Below are 22,473 nucleotides of genomic sequence, written 5' to 3' on the forward strand. Positions count from 1 at the left end.
TCTTATTTTTTGATGGGACATAGTGGTTTAAATTCCATTAATCTATCAGTCTATCATACTCCTATAAACAAAGTGGAAGAGATCTACTTTATAGGGTTTATTTATTGCACATCCCCATTCAACGCAAAGGGGATGGTGTGCTAAATGAGCAGAGGAAATAATAATTCCTTCACTGAAGTATGTGTGAGTATCTAACAGGACTCATTCACAAAACATCAAGAAACTTGGCAGGAGCAGGAGCAGGAGCACAAAGCAAATTATTTTACAGAGCTATTCTGTCCCATATGTCTGCAATCTCCCAGGCCTTTCAGACCAACAAGTCCTGTCATATATTCTGCACACTGTTTTTTTTTTTTCCTCCTGAGGGTTGGCAGTCTCAACACTGTTGTTATTCCAAGGCACATGTATGGTTGGAATGGGAGCTGCACATTCTCTGCCAGAGAAGAGAGTGCTGCAATCAGATCTGCCATCTCTGCAAACATTCAGCCTTCCTCTGGGATGAGTTTCCTCAGCTGCACTCCTTTGGAAGACATGTTTGGTCAACTCTTCCGCAGTTGCTCCTTCTCGCCCTTAACCTGATTTAGCTGACAGATGACAAGCTCAAGTGCCTTTCTCCTCTACCTCCCTGATGACTCAGACTTTCTGACAAGGCCATCCCTTCCCAGCTCTCTCTCTTGCATGCTGACAAGTCTCAGGTCCTGGAACAGGTCTCAGGTACCTGTTGAGCCAGGCAGGGGCATGGGTGCTACAACTGAGAGAGAAGCCAGCAGAGAGAAAGGACATCTGCTGTCAAGGTGCCTCAGGATGGTGTGGCTCACATGAGGACAACCTGCCACTCCTGTGATGGTAACCTGCAGCCTTGCTGTGCCACTGCCCAGCCTCTGCAGGATGTTCACCTGCCTCTGGCTCACAGCCTTCACTTCTGCTGAGGGCTCTGTTTTGCTGGGAGTGTCCTACTCAGGGCTGCAGGGCTGCCCATGCTGCCATGTGGCTGCACCCATCACACCTCTTTCCTGATGCAGACTCACACATGAAGATTTAAGCCTTCATTGAAATCTATCAAACCTGAGAGTAAATGATCTGCATGGCAGGGACTGTACCATTTAAGCAATGGAATATGTTTAAGACATTATTTGAAGTGAACAAATAATAATGAAATGTTAAAGTAGCTTGGGCTGGCTGTGCTGGAAGACATGAAAGCACTCACCTCAAAAGACAACAGTCTAGCATTTCTGTGAAAGCCATAATTATCACTGGGCAGATAACAATCTCATGAAAAAGACTGTATTTGAACACTTCAAATCCTAACACTAAGGTGATGTGTGATACTACACTTGAGGGATCTCTAAGGACAATTTTTATGGAGGTTTATGCCACACTGTGACATCATCTCCTCGTGCTACAAGAACACTTTCTGTTTTGAGAAAGAGTTAATGAGGTCCTCGAAGAGATGGTATCTGTTAATGCCTCCCATGTATTCTGTGAATCTACTTTTTCCCTTCAGAGCTGGGGTAGATGACAGTGACACCACAGGTACAGGCAACATTGGTTTCAGTGCCTACATTTGCAGGCAGTGAAAGGGTAGCTTTCAGTTGTGCTACCAGTATGAGTTACCTTTCTGGTTTCTGGATGGTATCAATGTGAATCTTGAAGAACTACCATGTATGTTGTATTTATATGTCCTTTTATATGCTCTTAGTACTTTACAGATTGGCAAATTCCAATGTCTTCTGCTTAAACATTTAAAAAAGACATGTCAGTGGATACTTTAAAAACCTACTTATGAATGAAAAACACTACTGAGAAAGCCATCCTTTTGTGTCAGCCTCCAAAAAAAGTCTTGCTTTAAACAGAATGTCTGTTTGGCATGACAGTATCTTACCTTTATAAAAAAAGTCTTGTTTATGGTGCAGAGATTTTAAATTCTAAGCAACATATGGCTTAATTATCATTGCTAAAAAACAATCTCTTCACAGTGCTTGAAAGAAGTGTTTCCAGTCAAAAGCAGAAAAAGTAATTCCTTCTAGTAGCATGACTGTAATGCTTCTAAACATCACCTTTTTTTTAATCAGTTCAATATTTTTTGGTGGTTTGGATGAGTAGTGTTTGATACAAAGAGGGAATAAGCTGGTAAGTAGTTAACACTTACTAAATGTTAACAACTGAATATCCAGTGAAAATCTCTGTAAATGACCATTTACATGCTGCAATTTTGGTGTCTTCTAGGACTTAAAATAGACTAATTTTCCTGTAACTTCATATTGGGCAGAGAGATACCTGTATTTGATGCTCATACAATACATGATATGTTCTCCCAGCTTACAGCTTGTTATCAGATGCAACCTGGCAGCCCCTTTCTGCCTTTCTTTTTGTGTTTCATTAATATGTATTGTCCCCTTAGAGCTGAATTTGCTCTGCTATTCACATATTCTAAGTGCTTAACAAGTGCTTCCTGGCCCAGCCCCCTTGCCTATTCTGACAAAGTTATTTTCTAGATTGATTTTGATTACTTTTGCCCTGTACAAAAATCTAAGGTTTCAACTGCTTGTTTTGAGAAGAAATGTATCTCTTTCAGCATTAGAATTATCTGCTGCCCATCTTTATCCTGCTCTTGAACTCAGGCCACCCTGATTATTACTACCAGAACATTGCCATTTCTACCAGCTACATTTTCATCTACAAATCCACTTTCACTTTGTCAAGTATATTATGGACTTCTCACTACTTTGAATCACTCTGAATGGTCATAGCACCCTGGTGTCTTTTGTATGCTTTTTGTACTTCAATGCTCTTGTCAGGTTAGCTGAAAATGAACAACTAAGGACCATAATTTTATTAAAATTTAAATTTAATTTTAAATTTATTTTTGGTAATACCCATCTCTGCCACCACCCAGTATGGATATTTAAATGAGAATGCTAAAAGAAAACTTTGACAAGCAGGAAGAGGAGTTTTTAGTTTTGCTGGAGGACTCCATAAATAGCGTATATCTGAGAGTTCTTTCAAGTCTCTGGATGCTGAAAAAGCTTGCTGGAATGAGAGATTTTTCCCAAAACTTTCCACAGGTATAAGTATTATTTCTATAGACAGGCTTACAGATTAAATTCTAGGCAAACTCCAGAATGTTAAAAAAAAATGTTAAAAATGTTAAAATGTTAAAAAAAACCACTAGAGGCTTGCTAACAAGAAATTTTTTAGACAGTTGCTTTATGCATTTAGAATCTTTGTTGAAGCTGCCTTTAGAAATCTTCATATGACTTTGAAATCTGGTGAAAACATGCATAGAGCTTTTGTGACTCAGAAACTCCCACATTAACATGTAGCAGCAACAGGCAAAAAATATGGGAGACAGGTAAAAATGCAGAATGGCATGGCTGGGAATGCCACCTAAAAGCTGAAGATGAAATGGAAATACTGAGAGTATGCTGGTGAGCAAGCAAATGGTGAGTGGGGCAGCAGCCTTTTTCACATTTGTCAAAATTGCTTTTTGGGGAGAAGCCTTGGCATTATGAATCAAATGCATCTTCTGCTTATAGCATCTTAGAATTGTCCTAAGTAAGTGTTTAGCACATGAAGTTAAGTCAAATCTGAACAAACCTTTTCTCTAAGATGGAAAAAAATATCCATTCCTTTTTTATTAAAATATACCAGAAAGGAGGATAAAGCTGAAAGTGAAAAATACCTTCCAGTTTGTGAAGTTTTGGGTAGTAAAAAGATCTTCACTTAATTTAATTGGTGAAATACTAATGTTGGGTTTTGCCACATAGAAGGGGAGTGGACTAGATTGAACTGGCTGCTGTTGACATCAGTAGATAACATGCATATAGACTTATTTTTTGCCAGTCAAAGGCAGACTACTGTAAAATCATAATGGGCTGTAAACAAACAGATCTCTCCTTTTTACTTTGTAAGGCATGAGGTGGATCCAAAACAGGTTTGGTAAGAGAGGCAGAATAGAGCATTGATATGTAGGGATTAAAAGGCACTCAGTGTCATCGTGTACGATGTATTCTGTGAGACATGAATTACTGGTCTGACTTGGATGAACAGTAAACGTGCCTGCCTCTATTTAACCTGGAAAATGAGTATGTATAAATTATATGTGCTTGCTAAATAACCATCCACATACTTTCACATGTTTATTGAGACTAAGCTTTTTTGCTATTCTCGATGCCAGCAATACAGCTTACATATTGCCATAGTAAGCACAATAAAGTAAAACATTTCTATGCACTAAACCTAAAGAGGTTCACACAATAGTTGTGGTATTCATTTAAACTTTTCCTTCAGCTTACACTTTGCTGAAAATTTTAGTGTAAACTCTCCTACTTAAGCAACTTAAGTGGCTCCTTAACCTACTTAAGTGGTTGTAAGCAACCACTCTCTGTTCCTTTATTCAGTGCCACTATGGTCTTCAATGATTATTTCCTGCGGCATTCATTAAGACACCATAGGAACAGTAAGCAACCACTAATGAGCTATGCCTCACTGGAACTGAGTTCACCAGGAAAAATTCTTAGTTTTATACTGGTGCAGCAGAGAAACTTCCACAATGCAAAGACACTGTGGAGCCAAGACACCCTCCTTATCCATGCTTCTGACCCCATGTTTCTGCTTCACCTACCCTCTTCCTGACTTTAAGAAATCATTAGGAATATCCAGATTTCCTCTGTTTTTTTTGTTGTTGATTCTTGAATTCTTTACAAAGGCACTTTTGAAAGTAGTAATTTGAAATTTGGCATACTGTGAAGATGTTTCCAAAAAGCCAGCTCCCCTGGGATGGCATAGCTGTATTTCTAAATGACTCTCCTTCCCCTCAGGGTCTTTATATCAACAACTTTGCCTTGTTATGTCTTATATAAAACAAAATTGCTTCCTGACATCTGCCCAGCTGTTATTTTTTTTTTCTTTCCTCCCATGTATGGGATGCAGTCATCTGCATCACCATTTGAGAATTAAAATCATTGAGAAAAGCATGGAAAATATCCAGGACACAAATTCCAGAGGCAAATTATGTTTGACCCAGAACAGCATGTTTAAAAAACAGTATCTTAGAATTAAAAAAAAAATAAAATAATAAAGCAACTACATAAAATTACTTTCGCATTGAGACTGTGATAGATGACTCCAGAAGATAGGTTCCATATTGATTCATGTTTTTCAACAATCCTTTTTCTGAAACATTCATGTTTGGGCCTTCTACCTAATCACACCTGGTCTCTACAGACATCTGTCTCTTACAAAATGTGCTTATAGGAACAAAGGCATATAAACTGCCATACCCTCTGGGTAAAGGTGTCATCAGTGACACTGAAGAAATCTGGGTGTTAGCTCCAGAAAAGGTCAGTGGACTTCATTGTAAAACTTTGTATAAGTGAAATCTATCTTTGCCTTAGTGTGATTTGTTTTGCTCTGATAATGCCTAGCTACTCTAAAGCTGGTACACCTGGTTCGGGCAGCAATCAGCCTCAGCCAGGTGGATACACAGCCCCACTGGTTTCTTAAGTATCCTTTTTCTCATTAGGACATCTTTTTTCTTTGACAACCTCAAGTGACACAGCAACTTCTTAGGTGATGGTTGCTTGAATTCACTTTCACAAACTTGGTAAGAAACTAGCCTAGAGGGAAAGGAGCTGGTGATAAAATGGCTTTAGGGAATCCTTGACATGCCTTCTGGGCTCTGCTTAACCATCTTTTAGGAAGGCCACACAAGAGGACCAAAAGATTTAGATTGCACAAATAAAAGCTTGCTGCTTATTGAGTGGCTGCAGATGGACTCCCATTGAATTTCAGGGCAATCAGTGCAAAAAAGGATTGGTCTTTTTTGTGGTTTTCTTTCTTTTCTTATACAAGAAAAATCTGGCTGTCTGATCTTACTATTTTTACTAGTACTCTTCTGAGGAAGATGGCACAGGAAGTGCGTTCCTTATTAATATAACGAAGAATGTCTTTACTGAGCAGTGCCAGTGAACCAGTACAGATTGAACAGAGAGGGTGTGGAGTCTCTCTCACTGGGAACATTCAAGAATCATCTGAATATGATCCTGTGCCATGTCTTCTGGGATGATCCTGCTGAAGCAGGGAAGTTGGACCAGATGACCTACTGCGGCCCCTTCCAACCTGACCCATTCTGTGATTCTGTGGGGTAGTAGAGATGAGACTTTCACACAGGGCCAAAGGACATTGTTAACTAGAACAAAATCACTCATTACATTTTACAAGCTGCCATAAATGCAAGTAGGCTTTTTATTAGGGAGAAAATTAAAAAAAAAACAACATAAAAATAGTTCATCTAATTGTGATGATAATAATTTTCATCCAGAAAGAATTTTTTCCATCTCACTAACACTTAGGAGACGTGTATTGATCATGGGGATGGTATCATGAACAAATTGTTTTCTCATACCTGAGAAACACTTTATGAGGCAAAATACATTCTGAGGGGAAGAAACAACCATTTGAAATCAGTCTTTGCTATGTGAAAGTGTGAAATAGGGGTGAATGTACAGTACATTCTTAGAATGAGAGAGAGTTTTAATTATACAGGATAAATGACACTGTGAGAAATAGCAACAGAATATTCTCCTATTTTATTTTACTCCTTTAGAGCTCAGTCTCCTTTAAAATTAAAGCCAACTGACCTTGCAGGACAAGGATCCAGATTACACTCTTGAAGTTTAGGCTTTGGCTTGATATTTTCAGGATAATAGTGACAGTATTGATCTGCTACTACCCGATTGCTTCTCAGATCAAAGCACTCAGCAGATGTCAGCTGATAACCTATGATACACAGAGGAATAAATAATATGAGATGTGATGTTCTTCCTGTCTGGCTCTGAAATGTATCTAAGTTCTGGTTTGGAAAAAGAAAACTAATTTTAGCTTGCTTCAGTGCCTTTGGACATAACAGCTGTTGTTTTACAGGCCAGATTGAAAACAGCAATGTAAATCACATGTAGTAGGAAACAAAAGATAACCAGTATGGTCAAACAAAAATTCAGAAGTCTAGAAAAAAAAAAATTAAAAACAAAGGCTGAGGTTTCTTAGTCACCAAGAATTGTGTCCTTAGTTTCAGCATAGAGAATAAACTTGCTGGTAGGAACAGGGATGAATGGAGACATCTTGTTTTACCAAAACCAGGCCCAAATCCCATCAACCCTTATGTTTGACAGCTGTATCATTAAATGCAGATATGGAGCTGTCAAGATGGACTTTATCTACAGAGTCTGCCACAATGCTGAAAATCTACAGACTACTACCACATTGCTAAATCCTTCCCTTCATTTAGTTGTAACTATTTAAATTTTCAGATTTTGCCCATTTTTAAGGTCCAAAACTCAGGACAGCAGCTGGGACAGGTCATGTATGCAGATGACAGCTTCTGAAACATAGATAGTGATAATTCATTACCTCCACCACAGGATGCTGAACAAGGGAAAAAATCAGTTTCCCTCCATCTATGAATGATAGGCTGGTAGAAGATGAACTGGACTGAACTGTCAGCAGCACCAGCATAATGGATCTGAAAAAGAGGTTATATCAAAGAGTGAACCTAACACAAATGCTGGGAAGTAGTATTCCACCACAAGCATCTTGCAGATTGGAGGCACCTTGAAGCTTCATGAAATATCAGACATATTTTGCAATATGAAAACTAAATACAAAAAGCATTGATCGGTGGTAAAATCTTGGGTTCAAAACACAATCAAATAAATTTCTGGGCATAACCAATCACCATTTTGAGACCACATTCTGAAATAATGACTGCATGGCAAATGTATGATTAGTGCTACTGAATAATCTTATAGGGACAGAGAACAGGGATAGATGTTTAATGAATCAGAAAATCACCTTCCACCATCTACTGTCCCTGACACATGGACATAGATTTTAGATCTTTAATATTTCCCAAAAAACAAACATTCTCTTGCCAGTTATAATACATTTGATAGAACAAAGTAAAATATGGGAGGCTGCACTATGAAAAATAACAAACAGTATAACAACTTTAATTCACTGATTTTTTCTTGAGGTGAGGTCTTTATTTCATTCTCCTTTCTTGCACTGTCGTTATTATGAAGTTTGTTCTTCTGCTTAATTTATTTTGCTTGTAAAAATGATTTTTTCAGACATAGGCATGGAATCCAGGCTGGGGCTAAGTGCATATCTGCAAAACTGTCATTAGAGCCTACGAGCCACCTGAGTTTAAAAGCTGGCATGCTTTCAGTACTACACTTTCAGGTGTGCTGAATGGATGTCTCACATAAACAAGAGTTTGTAGTGCAAGGATTGCAATACAAGAGACCTTCACACTGGTAAAGCAGCACTACTTGCACCCAGCCCAGTAAAAAAATCCTTCCTCTTTGATATCTGTGCTGATTAATACATTTATGAGGACTTCAAAATCTCAGCAGGTTAACCTTTATCCTTATCTCTATGCCTCTTCGTGAACAGCTGGCAAGGGAAGGGAAGAGCAAAAATCTGCTACTAAAAACCTCTCCAATTTGATTATTTGTCTTAGGACACAGTGTTTCAGTGCTGCTTGAGCATCTCTGCATCAGTGGCATGATGCTACCACAGTAGAGAAAACTGCCAAATCACAACTAGAAAATATGGACCCTTCTCCAAGGCAGTACTGCTGCTCTCAGGAGCAATCCTCCCCCCTTTTTTTTCAGACAGCCTAAACTGTTTAACCACTGCCTCCTTTTCCTTTTTTTTCTTTCATGCTTCAAATGAGTATCCTAGTTTTGGAAACACCATTTTCCCCTTATTATTCTCTTTTTCCAAACACCAAGAGTTACTGTCAAAGAATGGCAAAACAGAAGCAAAAATAGGACAAATTGAGATGAACTTTGTAACTTGGGTTGTTTGTTTTCCCCTGCAGATGGACAGCAGGAACATGATTACAAATCAAGATATATCTTGAAGAGCAGGAGGAGGGCAAGAATATTGATGTGTGCATGAGGTCTGGTCCACTGAGACTAAAGCTGCCCTTTTCTAATTAAACAGTGATGTCAATTCACAAAAGGAAAAAAACCCAAACCAGCTGTAGCAATACAACGGCTTCAGCAAATGGGAGGCCTTTTGCACAGATCAATATTGTCTGAATGTGTGTGTCAGAAACAGGACACCTAATTCCTTGTGTGGGGATGGTGCATTAATTACACACTTCAGAAAGGTCTTTCCGGGCTCATGAAAGCCTCAGGCACTCCCGGGAAAAATGCTCTGTTGTGCTGGAAGCCATCTGGGGAAGTCTCTGATCTCAATGTGCAGGAAAGGCATTCTCTGGGGAAAATTCTGCTTTTACTCTCTGTTTTTTAAGGATCATCAGTGATTCCTGAACTCAGACCTATTCAGCAGTACAGTTCTGCAGTGAATCATGAACAACAGACCAAAAGCTCATACATGCACTACTATAAAAGGAAGGGGAGACAAAAGGAGTTTACATTGAAAAAAAACAATCAGGAAGAAAGAAGAGTTCCTCTCTCTGCAGACTATTCCTTCATGTCTGGAGTTATCTGTCTGCTTCGACACAGAGAAAAGACAGATGTACCATCTTTTCCAGTTTAATGTGGAAGTCACTCATATAGCCATGATATATGGCTTTCTCATAGGTGGTAAAGAATAACAATGAGCCACAGTCATAAGCTCAAATGACACAACACAAGCAAATAAAAGAAGCATACATAGTATTATGTATTTTTGAGGAGCATTGTAAGCAGAAGAGGAACAATAAACAGTGATTCCACATAGTAAAAACTTCTTGATTTTGTTTGACTGTTTGTTAAAGCTAAGATCTTTATCCAGTAAAAAACATTACTGACTTGAAAACATCACTTGAGCCCTGAAAAATGCAGGGTGAGACTTGATAGCTAAATACTGTAAGAAGTGTTGTGGTTTGACTGCACAGGGCCAACTCCTACACATTGAAATATTCAGCTCAAAAATATGATGACATTTTTTACCCTTGCAGTATTAGCAACATCCTTGTAGCTATGAGAAATGCCAAAGATCCAAACAGAGATGGCCATCACCTAAGAACCTTAAGCTAGTCCTCCAACTAACAATGGGTTTTGTACACACTTAGGTAACTGAACTAGAAAAAATGGAAACAGATCATTATACTTGCAAATAAAATCCTATCTAAATTTATTAATAGGTGAAGTCAGAAGTACACAGATCTTGCAGAGCATTCATCCCTGCATTTGTGCATGACAACTCCCTAGATATCATAATTCCTTTCTTTAACTTTCAGGGGAATTTAGAGCATTCCTAACATCAGAGCAGCTCTTACCACTTTCATAGAATTACAGAATGAACTAGGTTGGAAAACACCTTTGAGATCATCAAGTCCAAACTATGACCTAAAACCTCCTCATCAACTAAATCATGGCACTGAGTGCCATATCCAGTCTTTTTTTAAATACTTCCACAAGCAGTAACTCCATCACCACTCTGGGTGGACAATTCCAGTGCACAATCACTCTCTTAGTGAAGAATTTTTTCCTAATGTCTAGCCTAAACTTCCCCTGGTGCAGCTTAAGACTGTGTCCTCTCATTCTGTCACAACTTGCCTGTCAGAAGAGGCCGACCCCACCTGGCTACACCCTCCTTTCAGGCAGCCCCTGCTCTCTCTGCTGTCTTCATAGGTGTGGCCTCACCAGTGCCCAGTACAGGGGAAGAATGACCTCCTTGCTCCTGCTGGCCACACTATTCCTGATAAAGGCCAGGATGCTGCTGGCCTTCTTGGCTACCAGGGCACACTTCTGGCTCATGTTCAGCCGGCTGTCGATCCTAAAGAATAACACCAGTCATCTATGGAACTGGTTAAAACTAGAGTCCTCAGAATATCCACTGTCTAGCTGACAGTCACTATCAATAGAGACATCTCTTTTCTCTTTTGAAAGACCTTGTAAAAAAAAAATCTCTTTTAGACTGTTTTTACACTGATTTTATAAATGCCTGCCTAGGATGATGTAAGAGAAGCACAAACTTGCTCAGGTGAAGTTTGAAGTTGACAAAATGCAGGTTTGGTTTGGAGATGTCACAGAAAGTCAAATGAAAACAAGAAAATAAAAATTTGAACACAAAAGATGCGTAATCTTTTTGAGATATTCTGATCTGCTCTATGAAGAAGAGACTGCAATGCATGACTTTACCTTTGCACTTTGTTGGCTTTTCCTATAGCTCCAAAATTTGATTAGTTCACATAAAACCGAAGAAGTAAAGTTCCAAAAAGGCCAATCATTTCTTGCTTGATTTTGGCAATGTATGCATGAACCATTTCTTTTTGTTCACTGAAGAACATATGGCCTGACCTACAAAACTGCAGTAGTTTACTTGGACAGTTTCAAAATTTAATCAGCTCTTTATAACCAGCAGTCATAACCAAGTAATTATTAATGTTACTTGTAGAGCTAAGCCATGAAAAGTGTATTCAATAAAATGTTCTCATTTTATCCAGCTGGGGGGAGGTGAAGAGGAAAGACCATTTCTTTCTTGTGTGTATGTGTTCCAAAATGGGAAGAGAAAGGGAATTATTATTTTGTACCTCAGAATCACAGTATCATGAAGGTTGGAAAGACTTCCTAGATCATGAATTACAACATTTGACCAAACGCCACCATGTCAACGAAACCATAGCACTAAGTATAATGCCCAGTTATTTCTAGACTATTTCTAGGGATGATGTGTCCACCGCCTCTCTGGCCAGACGATTTCAATGCCTGACCACCCTCCCAATGAAGTTCTTCTTGCAGTTCAACCTGGACCTCCTCTGGCACAGCTTAAGACTGTCCTCTTGTCCTGCCAGTGGTTGCCTGGGAGAAGAGACTGACCCTCACCTGCCTACAACTGTCAGGCAGTCATAGAGAGTGATGAGGTCACCCCTAAGCCTTCTCCTCTCCAGACTAAATACCCCCAGCTTCCTCAGCCACTCCTCATAGGATTTACTCTCTAGGCCCTTCACCAGTTTTGTTGTCCTCCTCTGGAAATGCTCCAGCAAATTTTGTCTTACACAATTTGGTCTGGTCTACTGCAAACTAGCTCCATGCCGCCATGCCTATTAGAAAAGTTTTAATGGGTTCTCCCAAATTATTATTCTGATTCTGAATGCTTTCTGCAAGTTCCAAATATGAAATCATCAGATTGATACTAATGAAAGTAACTAATGAGAAATCTGATAAATATAATTTTGTGCTTCTCATGTCAGTATTAAAAATATTCTACCTAGAGCGCTTCAATATTGCTGGTTGTATGTAAAACATGAAAAATAAAGCAGGATGTACAAGAGATTTATTGCTGCTAATAATTTGTACTCAAAGGAAATAGAATATAACATAAAAGGTAAATAATAAACTTAAACATAATAGACATAACAAACATAACATAATAAACATAAAATGTAAATAATGAGAGATACTGAAGGCTTTCAAGCATATGTTTTAAGAGAGGACTACACCTGTAAGGCCTCTGAGTTTGATTTGTCATTCTTTGGAATGCTGAAAGGACTTCTACCCTCAAGGTCCAGAGAACAGGTCTACTGCCCACTTCCGCATTCATGTCCCCTGATTGTGATTGTCCTGTGTTGGATCAACTTGATTTTAGGGCTGTGTCTTATGAAAGTCAGCTCCATCTGTTGCTTGTCAATATCAGTCAGAAAAATCTCTCTGAAATTACCTTATCACTCATTTACATATTTTATGAAGTATTTCTGAATTGAACTTGCTCAGTCTGTCCCAGTCTTGCATTAAACAGTATTCCTTTAGGTGATGAGTGCACTACAAAGCCTTTAGATTAATTCTCTCACAAAGACAAAATAGAAAACTAAAAGGTTCAAATATTTTTCCTGTTCCATTATTCTGCCCAAAAGAAGAAAAAAAGAGAATCACTGCAGTGGATTGGCTAGTATAGCTGGCAGTAATGGAACATGCAGTAGCAGCTATAACAATTAAATTTAGTTTAGAAAACTAAAAGGTTCAAATATTTTTCCTGTTCCATTATTCTGCCCAAAAGAAGAAAAAAAGAGAATCACTGCAGTGGATTGGCTAGTATAGCTGGCAGTAATGGAACATGCAGTAGCAGCTATAACAATTAACCACCTATAGAGAATCCACAAATAAGTAGAACAAATATGGCTGTTTCTCAAATGAGAAGACCAAAATCATTCCATGGAACCAAAGGCATCCACAAATACACCAAAACCAGATGTACTGTATCTCTGTTGTGATACCAGCATCCCAGCCATTGTGGAAAGACCATTTCACCACCATCAACATGCTTCCATGATAAGAGAATTCACCTTTAAAGAAGCCACCTTAATTGTCACTGCAGAATATTTACTAACCTTAATTTATTAATGGCAGTATCTAAGAAATCAGTGTAAAAAGAGGATGCAATTGTGAACAGATACTGTATAAAAATAAATTTAAAAAATTGAAAAGGCGTTTTTTTGCCACACACAAAAATGGTGAAAATGGTGAAAACTGAACAAGGTTGGCACAAAATTTTCATAGTACTAAAAAGTGACTGATTTTTGAGTCACTTACAGAATAAGAAAATAAAAAATTACAAATAGCATTCTGTCAGAGAATAGAAAATTACATATCTAAGACACTGTCTCTTCTGCCTTAAGACCTGCCAGTACATTTCAGACCAGCAGTATTTTAAAAAAAGTACATAAAATTAATGGTAACATCTTTAGATCCAAAGAGCATCCATCCAGTAGTTTCAAATGATGTGTTGGTTGAGCACAGGAATCACAAATCAAAATCAAATATGATCATATTCAGTCTGCTTACATGCATAAACTACAGATTAAAACACATAAATATAGGTAGAAATTAGTAACAGTTTTCAGAAGGTGCTTCATGACTAATGAGCAAAATTTCAGTCCAGTATCTTCTAGCTCAACTGAGCTAGTGAGTAGATCAAATGTAAAAATTGAACAGAATTTCAAGAGTACCCTGAGAAAAGTAATTTTTTAAAGCATTCTGGTCTGCTTTGTAAAAAAAAAAAAAAAAAATAGTTTTATTATTCTAGTTTTTTTTTCCTAGGTCCCTCATCAGAGGTCCTAGACAGATCCTCCTAGAAAATCCTTCCATGATCTGATGACTGGGTAACAAATAATGGTCCAATAACGTGCTTTTGCAATGGATGAAGGACTGTGGAATCCCTCAGGGATATGTGCTAGAGCATGAGCTGTTAGGCAAATGCAAAGATGAGCAAGATAAAGGGCCAACCATGAGCTAACCACGTTTGCTAATGAAAAAGCTTATGAGTGGTGCATTGAAACCATCTGTGAAAGCACTCAGATTTTTGACAGACTCAAATTTGAGTTCTGTAGAAAAAAAATAAAAATAATGCCTATGGGAAGCCGAAACTACTTATACATGCTATTTGCATACAAAACTGTTGTCGACATTAGCTTTTAGTATTCAAAGTGGTTATAGGGTTGTTTTAGATATTCCTCAGAAAATATCAGCTCATTTTGAAGCATCAGTTAAAATCATCAATAGAATTTTGTGAAAGGAAAAAAAAGGAGAGATAAGTACACAGCCAGGTAGAATCCATTTATCCTTATTATTATGTGTATAGAATCATAAAACTATTAAGGTTAGAAAAGACCTCTAAGATCATCCAGTCCAACCACTAACTTTACACTGACAAGTTCATCACTATTCCATCATCTCAAAGCACCACATCTACTCAGTTTTTGAACACTTCCAGGGTTGGTAATTCTACTGCTTGCCTGGGCAGCCTGTTTGAATGCTTAATCAGCCTTTTGGTGATGAAATTTTTTCTAATATTCAATCTAAAGCTCCTCTGGCACAATTTTAGGCCATTTCTTTTATTCTCTTACTTGTTACTGAGGAGAAGATACTGACACCCATCTCATTACAACTTCTTTTCATGTAATTGTAGAGTGTAAGTTCACTCTTTTTCAACACATATATTTATGTACAGTTACCTATTTATAAAAAATAGATATTAAAAATTTTATTACATTTTATTAAACTATGGATCTATTTATAGAAAATTTATTGTTTCAAAATATACATCTATGTAATTAAACGCTAGCCACAAATTGTATGTTTATGTGTATTTTTAAAAATTATGACTTTATAATCACAGTGAAACCAGGAAAAGAACAGAGAATGGAAATAAGGATAAACTTTTTATGGATTATCTTTGATAATAAAAGTAAATAGAGTAAGATATAGGAAGGACACCAATCTGTTGGAGTGAGTCTAGAGGAGGTACATGAAGATGACCAGTGGGCTGGAGCACCTTTCTTATGAGAAAAAGATAAGACTGATGCCTAAATAATTTTGTCTTTTTTCTTTTATATATTCTTTGTATTCTTTACACACATACTTGTAGTTTTGTAGCTTATTATTGCAGTTTAGCTTCAGTATCTTCCGAGGCAGAAAGACAAAGCCTCCACGCTATCTTGGCTCTTTCTGGGAACCAAGGCTAAAAACCAGTTCTTTGAGACACATTTTCATCAACAAAGTTCCAGGCCTATTGGAGGGGGGTGGGATTTACAAGGGGCTTGGAGTAGGGGATGAATTGCTTCACCACTTGTGCTCCTAATTTGTGATGTTTGTCAAATACGCTTATTTGCTAAACTTATAAACCTGTATTCACCTTGTGTGGGTGGGCTTTTGTGGATATTTTCCATATTTACCCCTGAAGGCCTCAAATAAAGACCAGCCTTCATATTATCTCCTGTACTATTATCATGAAAGTGTGTGTTGTTTCATTTTTAGGTTCTTAAGGCATCAAGACAGTAGGGGTAGTTAAGCCTGGGGAATTTACTCCAAGTGCATCTTACAGCAGCCATTCAGAACCTAAAGGAGGCTACAAGAGAGCTAGAGAGAAGTTTTTGACAAGAGCATGTAGGATGAAGGGTAATTGTTTTAATCTGGAAGAGGGTAGATTTAGTTTAGATATTAGGAAGAAATTATTTTGTGTGTGGTTGGACACTAAAGTATTGTCCAGAGAGATTGTGGATGCTCCATCCTTTTTACACAGTGTATCATTCATTATAGAAATCTTTGCATGGCCTAAAGGTGAAATGTATTGATTAGGAGAATGATCATGTTCTACATATTATTAATTAAAATAATTTATATTGAACAGAACAAAAAGATATGAAATAAACACTGTACATTGTTTTGAAAAGGTCTAGTTCATGGTTTTCCATACATTTCACCTTGTTTGCCAAAATAGGAGTGACTTGGTTTGAAAACACAGATGTCTGCTAGGGAAGGTAGGAGCCTCCCTTGAAATGGAAAATGTAAACCCCCTCCTTCCAAATTATTATAATTTTGAAATTAAGGGGCTCTCAGGCAAAGATATGGGATATAACATTTCATATAAATTTATGGGAATAACATTTCTTTACTAGTGTATAATTAAAAAAAAAAACCCAACAAAATACAACTTAATAGGAAAATTAAAATAAAATACAGTAGTACAAAAACCACTGTCAGAGTCAGAATACAACCTGACACCCTGTTAGTCAGGATGTTGTTAGCAGTCTGATTAAATGGCTGCAGCCCTCCTGGAGTGACAGATGTGGTTCTGTTGAAGCAGTGATCCTGTAGAAGGGTTAATTTTCCTCTGAAAGTCCAGTGATGGTATAGAACAGTCTGGTCTTCCTCTGGGAATCCAGTGGAAAAAGGCTGTGATGTTCTAGTCTCAGATTATATCCAGGCAGGAATGCTTGGCTCCTCCCCCTGGGTGGAGCATCTCCCAATGGGATGATGTAATTTTATCAGCCACACAGTGAGACTCACTGGCCCATTAACAGGAGATAGCCCCCTGGAGGGAGGATGGGTTGTGGAAGAGATAAAGAACACTGCCCCAGCTGGTTTTAACAGCTGATTATAGAATTCACAGTTTTGGTTACCTCTTGCATTGCAACCTAACACAAGGACAAAAAAAAAATTTCTTGACCTTATCAAAAGATCTAGTCAAGATAATTAATGATTGCATCTCTTTTCAGGTGGGTCATTAGTTGTGAGTTTGACCAACAAATTATTACAAAAATGGTGTGTTTTTTAGATATGAGGAAATTAGATTGGGTGATTTTTATTACTATTACTAGGAAAAGAAGTATTGAATGCAAATATAGGTTGATAAAAGTCATTGATACAGACATGCTTCCAGCTAAATCCAGTCTGCAGTGTGCCACCATGCTGTCAGGAAGACAAGTATCTCAAGATGTACTGTTGCTTTACAACAAATTGACAATATTCCATTGATCTCTTCTAGATGAAGCAAAGTCTTCCAGTGAGTTGACCTTGCTTGCACAAAAGCTGTATCAGACAAACTAAACTTTAAGTGTTATTATTTCTGTGCACTCAGCATTAATTTTATCTTATCTGTTTCCAGGAGCACTACCTTAACCCCAAGCTGTCAGTGCTTCCAAGATTCTTCACCACTTCCCACCTGACAGGAAGCCTTCTCCTAAATATGAGTTATAATCTGTTTGGAAACTTCTGCCAGTATCAGAACTAAATTGCGCAGAAGAACCTTACTATCTTCACTCCAAGTCCTAATATGATAATACCTCAAATATCCAACAATATGTGAACCATAAACGGTAGTTCTTTGCTGCTAGAGAAAATTTGCATCATTTGGCTACTGCCTAAAAGCAAGTACTGAAATAATTTATTCCATGCCACAAAGTAAATCACTGTGTGTGCCTTGTTCAAAGTAACATTTAATCCAACCCTGGTCCTAGACTGACAAGGCCCATCAACCTCTCTGCCAGCTGGCTGCCTGTATCTCCTGCATGCCCTTGCAAGTCCCAGGAAGTCTAGACTAAGTCCCAACCTTATTTTCTTTTGCTAACCTGGACTGTTATCAAATGTATTTATCTCATCAGCACTTTCTGCCAGTGCTAGATTGCAGCTGATCCAACAGTTGTCTGGCTAGCTCTAGAGTTCTGTGTAATTCAGCATCCACTTTGAGATTCCTTTGATGACTTTTTGGACAATTGGTAGCCAAAACCCTAATTTCAGCAATAACTCTGCCCAAGTGAACCCAGTTCACACAATTTCTGAATCAGCCAGCAGCACACCCCAGCCACCAGAACAAAAAGAAAGTGCCAGACAGTCTCTCCTGGCAGTAGCCCTTAGCCAAGGCTTGTCAGCCCTAGCATTACAAAAAGAACATCAATACAGTGCAATCCTAATCCAAACACCTCTAAAAGTCTCCAGACAAACACTTGTGCAATCCAACTTTATGCATCCCTCACGCAAGGGGCTTGGTCTGGGCAGGCACTGGGAATGAACCCTCATCGATACCAGGGATTTAAAACCAGCATAAACATAGTCTAGTCTAGATCTAGGCCTACAATTTCTCCTCCAAACCAAACCCAAGCCTAGATAATAATAACCTTCACTAGAGCTTGTTTTTGGTCTAGACCATTGGTCTTTGCTGGCTCACACCTCAGCCACAGGGTTAGGGCCTTAGCTGAGCAACAATCAGCCTGTGAAGCAGACCCTAACAGACTGTGCTTTCCCAGCCTCACTCTTCACTGGCAGTCCCTTCTGGTGGTTCCCATAAGTCTGCCACTAATGTATTTCATATTTGCAGTCATCTGGTGATGACTGTTCTCATTATATGGTCATCTGCAGACCCCACTGGACAGTACTGCTTGCTTTATCCTGTTCAAAAGAGAGCAGATGCATGACATGAACTGAGTACCCCAATATTCTTCTCAGCAAAGGAGATGTTTTAGCACAGACAAGTGAACAAACATGATACTTGCAACAGAGCAGGTCAGGGGCAGCTCTGCCATAAAGGGCATGTCCTCCTGTGTGGTATTACTACTCTTATCTCTAGACCACAGAAACAGACAGATTTCCAAATGGAAATGGACCTTAATTTCTTCAGCATTATTTCAAACATGATGCATTTTTCTTACAGGAAAGAGGCATTTCTATTCATGTGAACCAGAATTTTGTTCTGAAAACATCAAAACAGAGAAATCATCAGAACTTAGGAAAAGCAGTTCCAGTGGGATTGAAGTTCACTGGCATATTTTCTAGGTCTTTTACCTTTCAAAAGTTGGAGTTTACAGTGGAGACTTACAATTATCAAATGATCAATATAAAAATTAAGAACATGATCGATTTTGCTCCTTCTTGCGTTCCGTGATATTACCTTTTTGTTTTAAATACAGCTGTTTTACAGAAATATTTTCACTATTTACACCTCTTGTGAAAAGACTGCCAGGAGCTTTGCACATGAGGAATGTAGCATTGTCTATTACGCAGTAAAGAAATTACACAATAATTATACAACTCAGCTCCTCCAGGAACAGCATGAGGTTTCTTCTTGCAATTTTAAAGCACTCTGGGTTACCAATAAAGAAAGTTAAGTGTCAACTGACACTGGGTTTCTACTTCTGAATTATATTCAGGCGTCTAACCAGACCTGTCTGAATAAGAGCATTCAGGGTCAAGTGAAAAGGATTACAAGAATAATTCTGGAGATGATGATTCTAAAATGATTTCTGCTACTGATCCATTTAAATATCTTTGCATAAAAATCTGCCCAGGAAAATAAATCCTGATACCCAAAGAGATCCCACTTCATAAGGAAAGCTTACTAACACCACTGAGAAATATTTAATCTGATTTTTTTAAAGAGAAGTGCTTTACCTTCAAAACCTGAAGGCAAAATCATCATGAATAAAAGAAGTATGAAAAGAATTTCCAAGTCTGACATAACTGAGAGGTAGCAATTTGGATTTCATGCATCTGTACACACATCTGTGCATGCTTATATCTGGTGAAATCTAACAAAATAAATATCCAGAAGAAAAAAACCCAACTTGTTAGAGAAATAATTTAATAGTGTAGAATAATATCTGTGTCGCATGAAGTAATAGCTGAAGTATCTTCTAAAGCTGTTGATTAAAAAACTAACTGTGATTCAAGAGAAGAGAATTTTTTAGTGCCTAATACAGTGCAAAATTTAATTCTAACCTTAGAAAAGATCCTACAAGCATGAATAGTTGATTGGGGGGTTTTGGTGTATTTTTCTATATCCACAAAAGACAACAGATTTAACACCCAATGAGTCATGTTACTCTGACTTTCAAAGGTGCAAACTCATAGCAGAACTCAAAATAATTTCATCTCAATTCAGCAGTGTCTGTCTTGCCCACGCCTAGCCAACTTGTACACTCATATTAGTCAGACTGTCATAGTTTAAACATGGGTATCCTTTGATTGAACCAGCCCTTCTTACCTTGCTTTGATATAGAAGAAGCACTAAGGGATAAAGATACTTTCCTGTCATAAATGACAACAGTGGAAATATAAGGAAAAGAGTACAACCCTCTTGTTACCTTTTCAGGGCAGTAGGTCTACATGATTAGTTGTTTACCACAAATATATTATAACTAGACTGCCAGAAATTCACAGATATCAGAAATAAAACAAAGTGAGAAATACTGTTTACACTGCACTGATGTTTGCCATCTCTGTATCATCTGTAAAGGAGGTAAATGAGTTTCAGATATTTTGAATTGAACAGTATCCATTTTAGTAAGGCATTTTTGTTCTGCCATTTAAAAAGGAAGGAACATATTCTTTAGTTCAGTCTTCTCCTTGTGAATGAGTTCTGAAAATTTCAATTTGCTTTTTCAGCTGCTAACATATCACGATGGGCAGGGGACAGTCTACAGGACTGTGCTACTTCCCGAGCTAACCCATTCCAGCCCAGCTCAGCTTAACCCAGGACAATCATTTGGACATTTTCCAGTTCACTGTTCAAACTGCTATCTGCCATTAGCTCAATGTTAAAGCAAATGTCATCTACCTCGGGGGCTCATAATGAAAAATTTACATAGTCCTGGACATGATACAGGTTTTGCAGTTTTACAGCTGAAATCCTTCAGGTTCCTTGGACCTACTGGAAAAGGATTTATTTTAGTGCAACTCCCAAATGTTCATTTTTGTATGTTTGTTTTCCCAGAGAATTGTGAATTGCTTCCAGCAATGTGTTTTATATTACCTGGAAGAATAGAAATGCTCTAATGGGAAGAAACAATTTTCCTCTTATTGCCAGTGAAAGAAAATGCAGAACTTGAAAATGATGCCATGACTTCTCAAGCAAAGTTATCCCATTTATTTTAGAGCTTAGAGAATTTACTTTTCACTCTCTTACAGTCTTCTGTGCAACTACACTAGTATACACTCAACAAATTATGGGCCAAAAATATATCTTTTTACTTATCACAGACAAAGAAAACTGCATGTCATTGATTTAGAAGTACCTCAGTGGTGCATATAGAAAGTAATCTGTCTTTTCCTGAAGTGAGTTCATCTTTTCTTTTTAGGGGCACGTATTGGCTATGCCTTTTTTGACATAAATGCAGTCTCTCTCTCCTGAGGAGTTTTCAGTGAGGCTTTCATCAAATACACAACCATAAAGAATTCCATCTAGAATTCAAGATATAGCCTGGATTAGGCTTTGTGATAAACATCTAGTGTAAAATTAAGATCTAGAAAAATCTCTTTCATCTTTCTAATACATCTTGTCTTATTTTACGTTGCTTTAAGATGTCAGTGACCAATGACCCTCACCTTGATAGTAAAGTCTGCAGTGAGAGGCCCAGATATTCTTAAGATCTCCTTGTCAGGAAACTTCTGGAAGTCAATGCTAGAATTTTCTACAAGGAAGGAGCCAGTGGTGCTGAGGCTGTTTTCACTCTTCACACCTTGGAGAGTCTTAGTTTCCAAATCTGACAAATAGAAAAAAATTGTCAGGAAACCAGAGCATAGCAATTTGAAGAGTGAGAAGAAAAAAAAAACCACCCAGCACAAATTAGTAATATTGCAAGTCTTTTCCCATAGTTATTCACATTTCCACACGTTCCTTTCTTTTTTCTCTTCCATCTGCTTTTTGTCTCTGTTCAACCCTTCAATTTCTAGCTCACATTCCCCTCCTCACCCATAGGTCATGTTTTTGCTCTCTTTCAGACATACTAATCCATTCCTTGTTAGGCATATTTGCCATTGCTTCACTCTCAGTAAGTCACGCTCCTGTGTGGAGTGTGACCTCAGACCTTGGCCCATGAGCATTGCTAAGTTGCTGTACCCTCCTTCAGTTCAAAGGTGGGTCACTAACCACATGTTGTTGTGGTAGACAATTAACTGAAAGCAGGATATCCAGGAAAGAAAGATCAGTAAGAGAGCAATCCCTTTTCCTCTCCAGAAGCAGTCTGACCCATCCCAGTGGAGAAGAAGAGGAAAGTGGGTGCTGAATCCTCCTGAGTTCTCCATCTGGCTCTCTGTATTCACAGTTCCCCAAAAGCGGTCATTAATTCAGGTACTGTTTTGTAGTAGCTACTTCTGATTGTCATACTGAAAATAATGATAATTTCTTAAACAGAAGTCAACAGTCAGAAATTAGGTCTGTTTCATCATTCAGCTAGCCTCCCTATCA

At 38.1% G+C, this 22,473-nt stretch overlaps 1 protein-coding gene across 5 annotated transcripts in view; it reads right to left on the bottom strand.

The window, feature by feature from the left end:
- Positions 1-22,473, bottom strand: part of ADAMTSL1 (ADAMTS like 1) — a 417,470-nt gene that overhangs the window by 92,092 nt on the left and 302,905 nt on the right. For all 5 annotated transcript variants that reach the window (XM_023943414.2, XM_023943413.2, XM_086867601.1 and 2 more), the window contains 3 exons: positions 21,612-21,769; positions 7,411-7,522; positions 6,642-6,780 (listed from right to left, as the gene is read on the bottom strand). In XM_023943414.2, coding sequence (XP_023799182.2) covers positions 6,642-6,780; positions 7,411-7,522; positions 21,612-21,769 — 409 coding nt within the window. The remainder of the gene's footprint in view (positions 1-6,641; positions 6,781-7,410; positions 7,523-21,611; positions 21,770-22,473) is intronic.

This window comes from Cyanistes caeruleus, chromosome Z, assembly GCF_971803275.1.
Source record: "Cyanistes caeruleus chromosome Z, bCyaCae1.hap1.1, whole genome shotgun sequence".
NCBI classification, from domain to species: Eukaryota; Metazoa; Chordata; class Aves; order Passeriformes; family Paridae; genus Cyanistes; species Cyanistes caeruleus.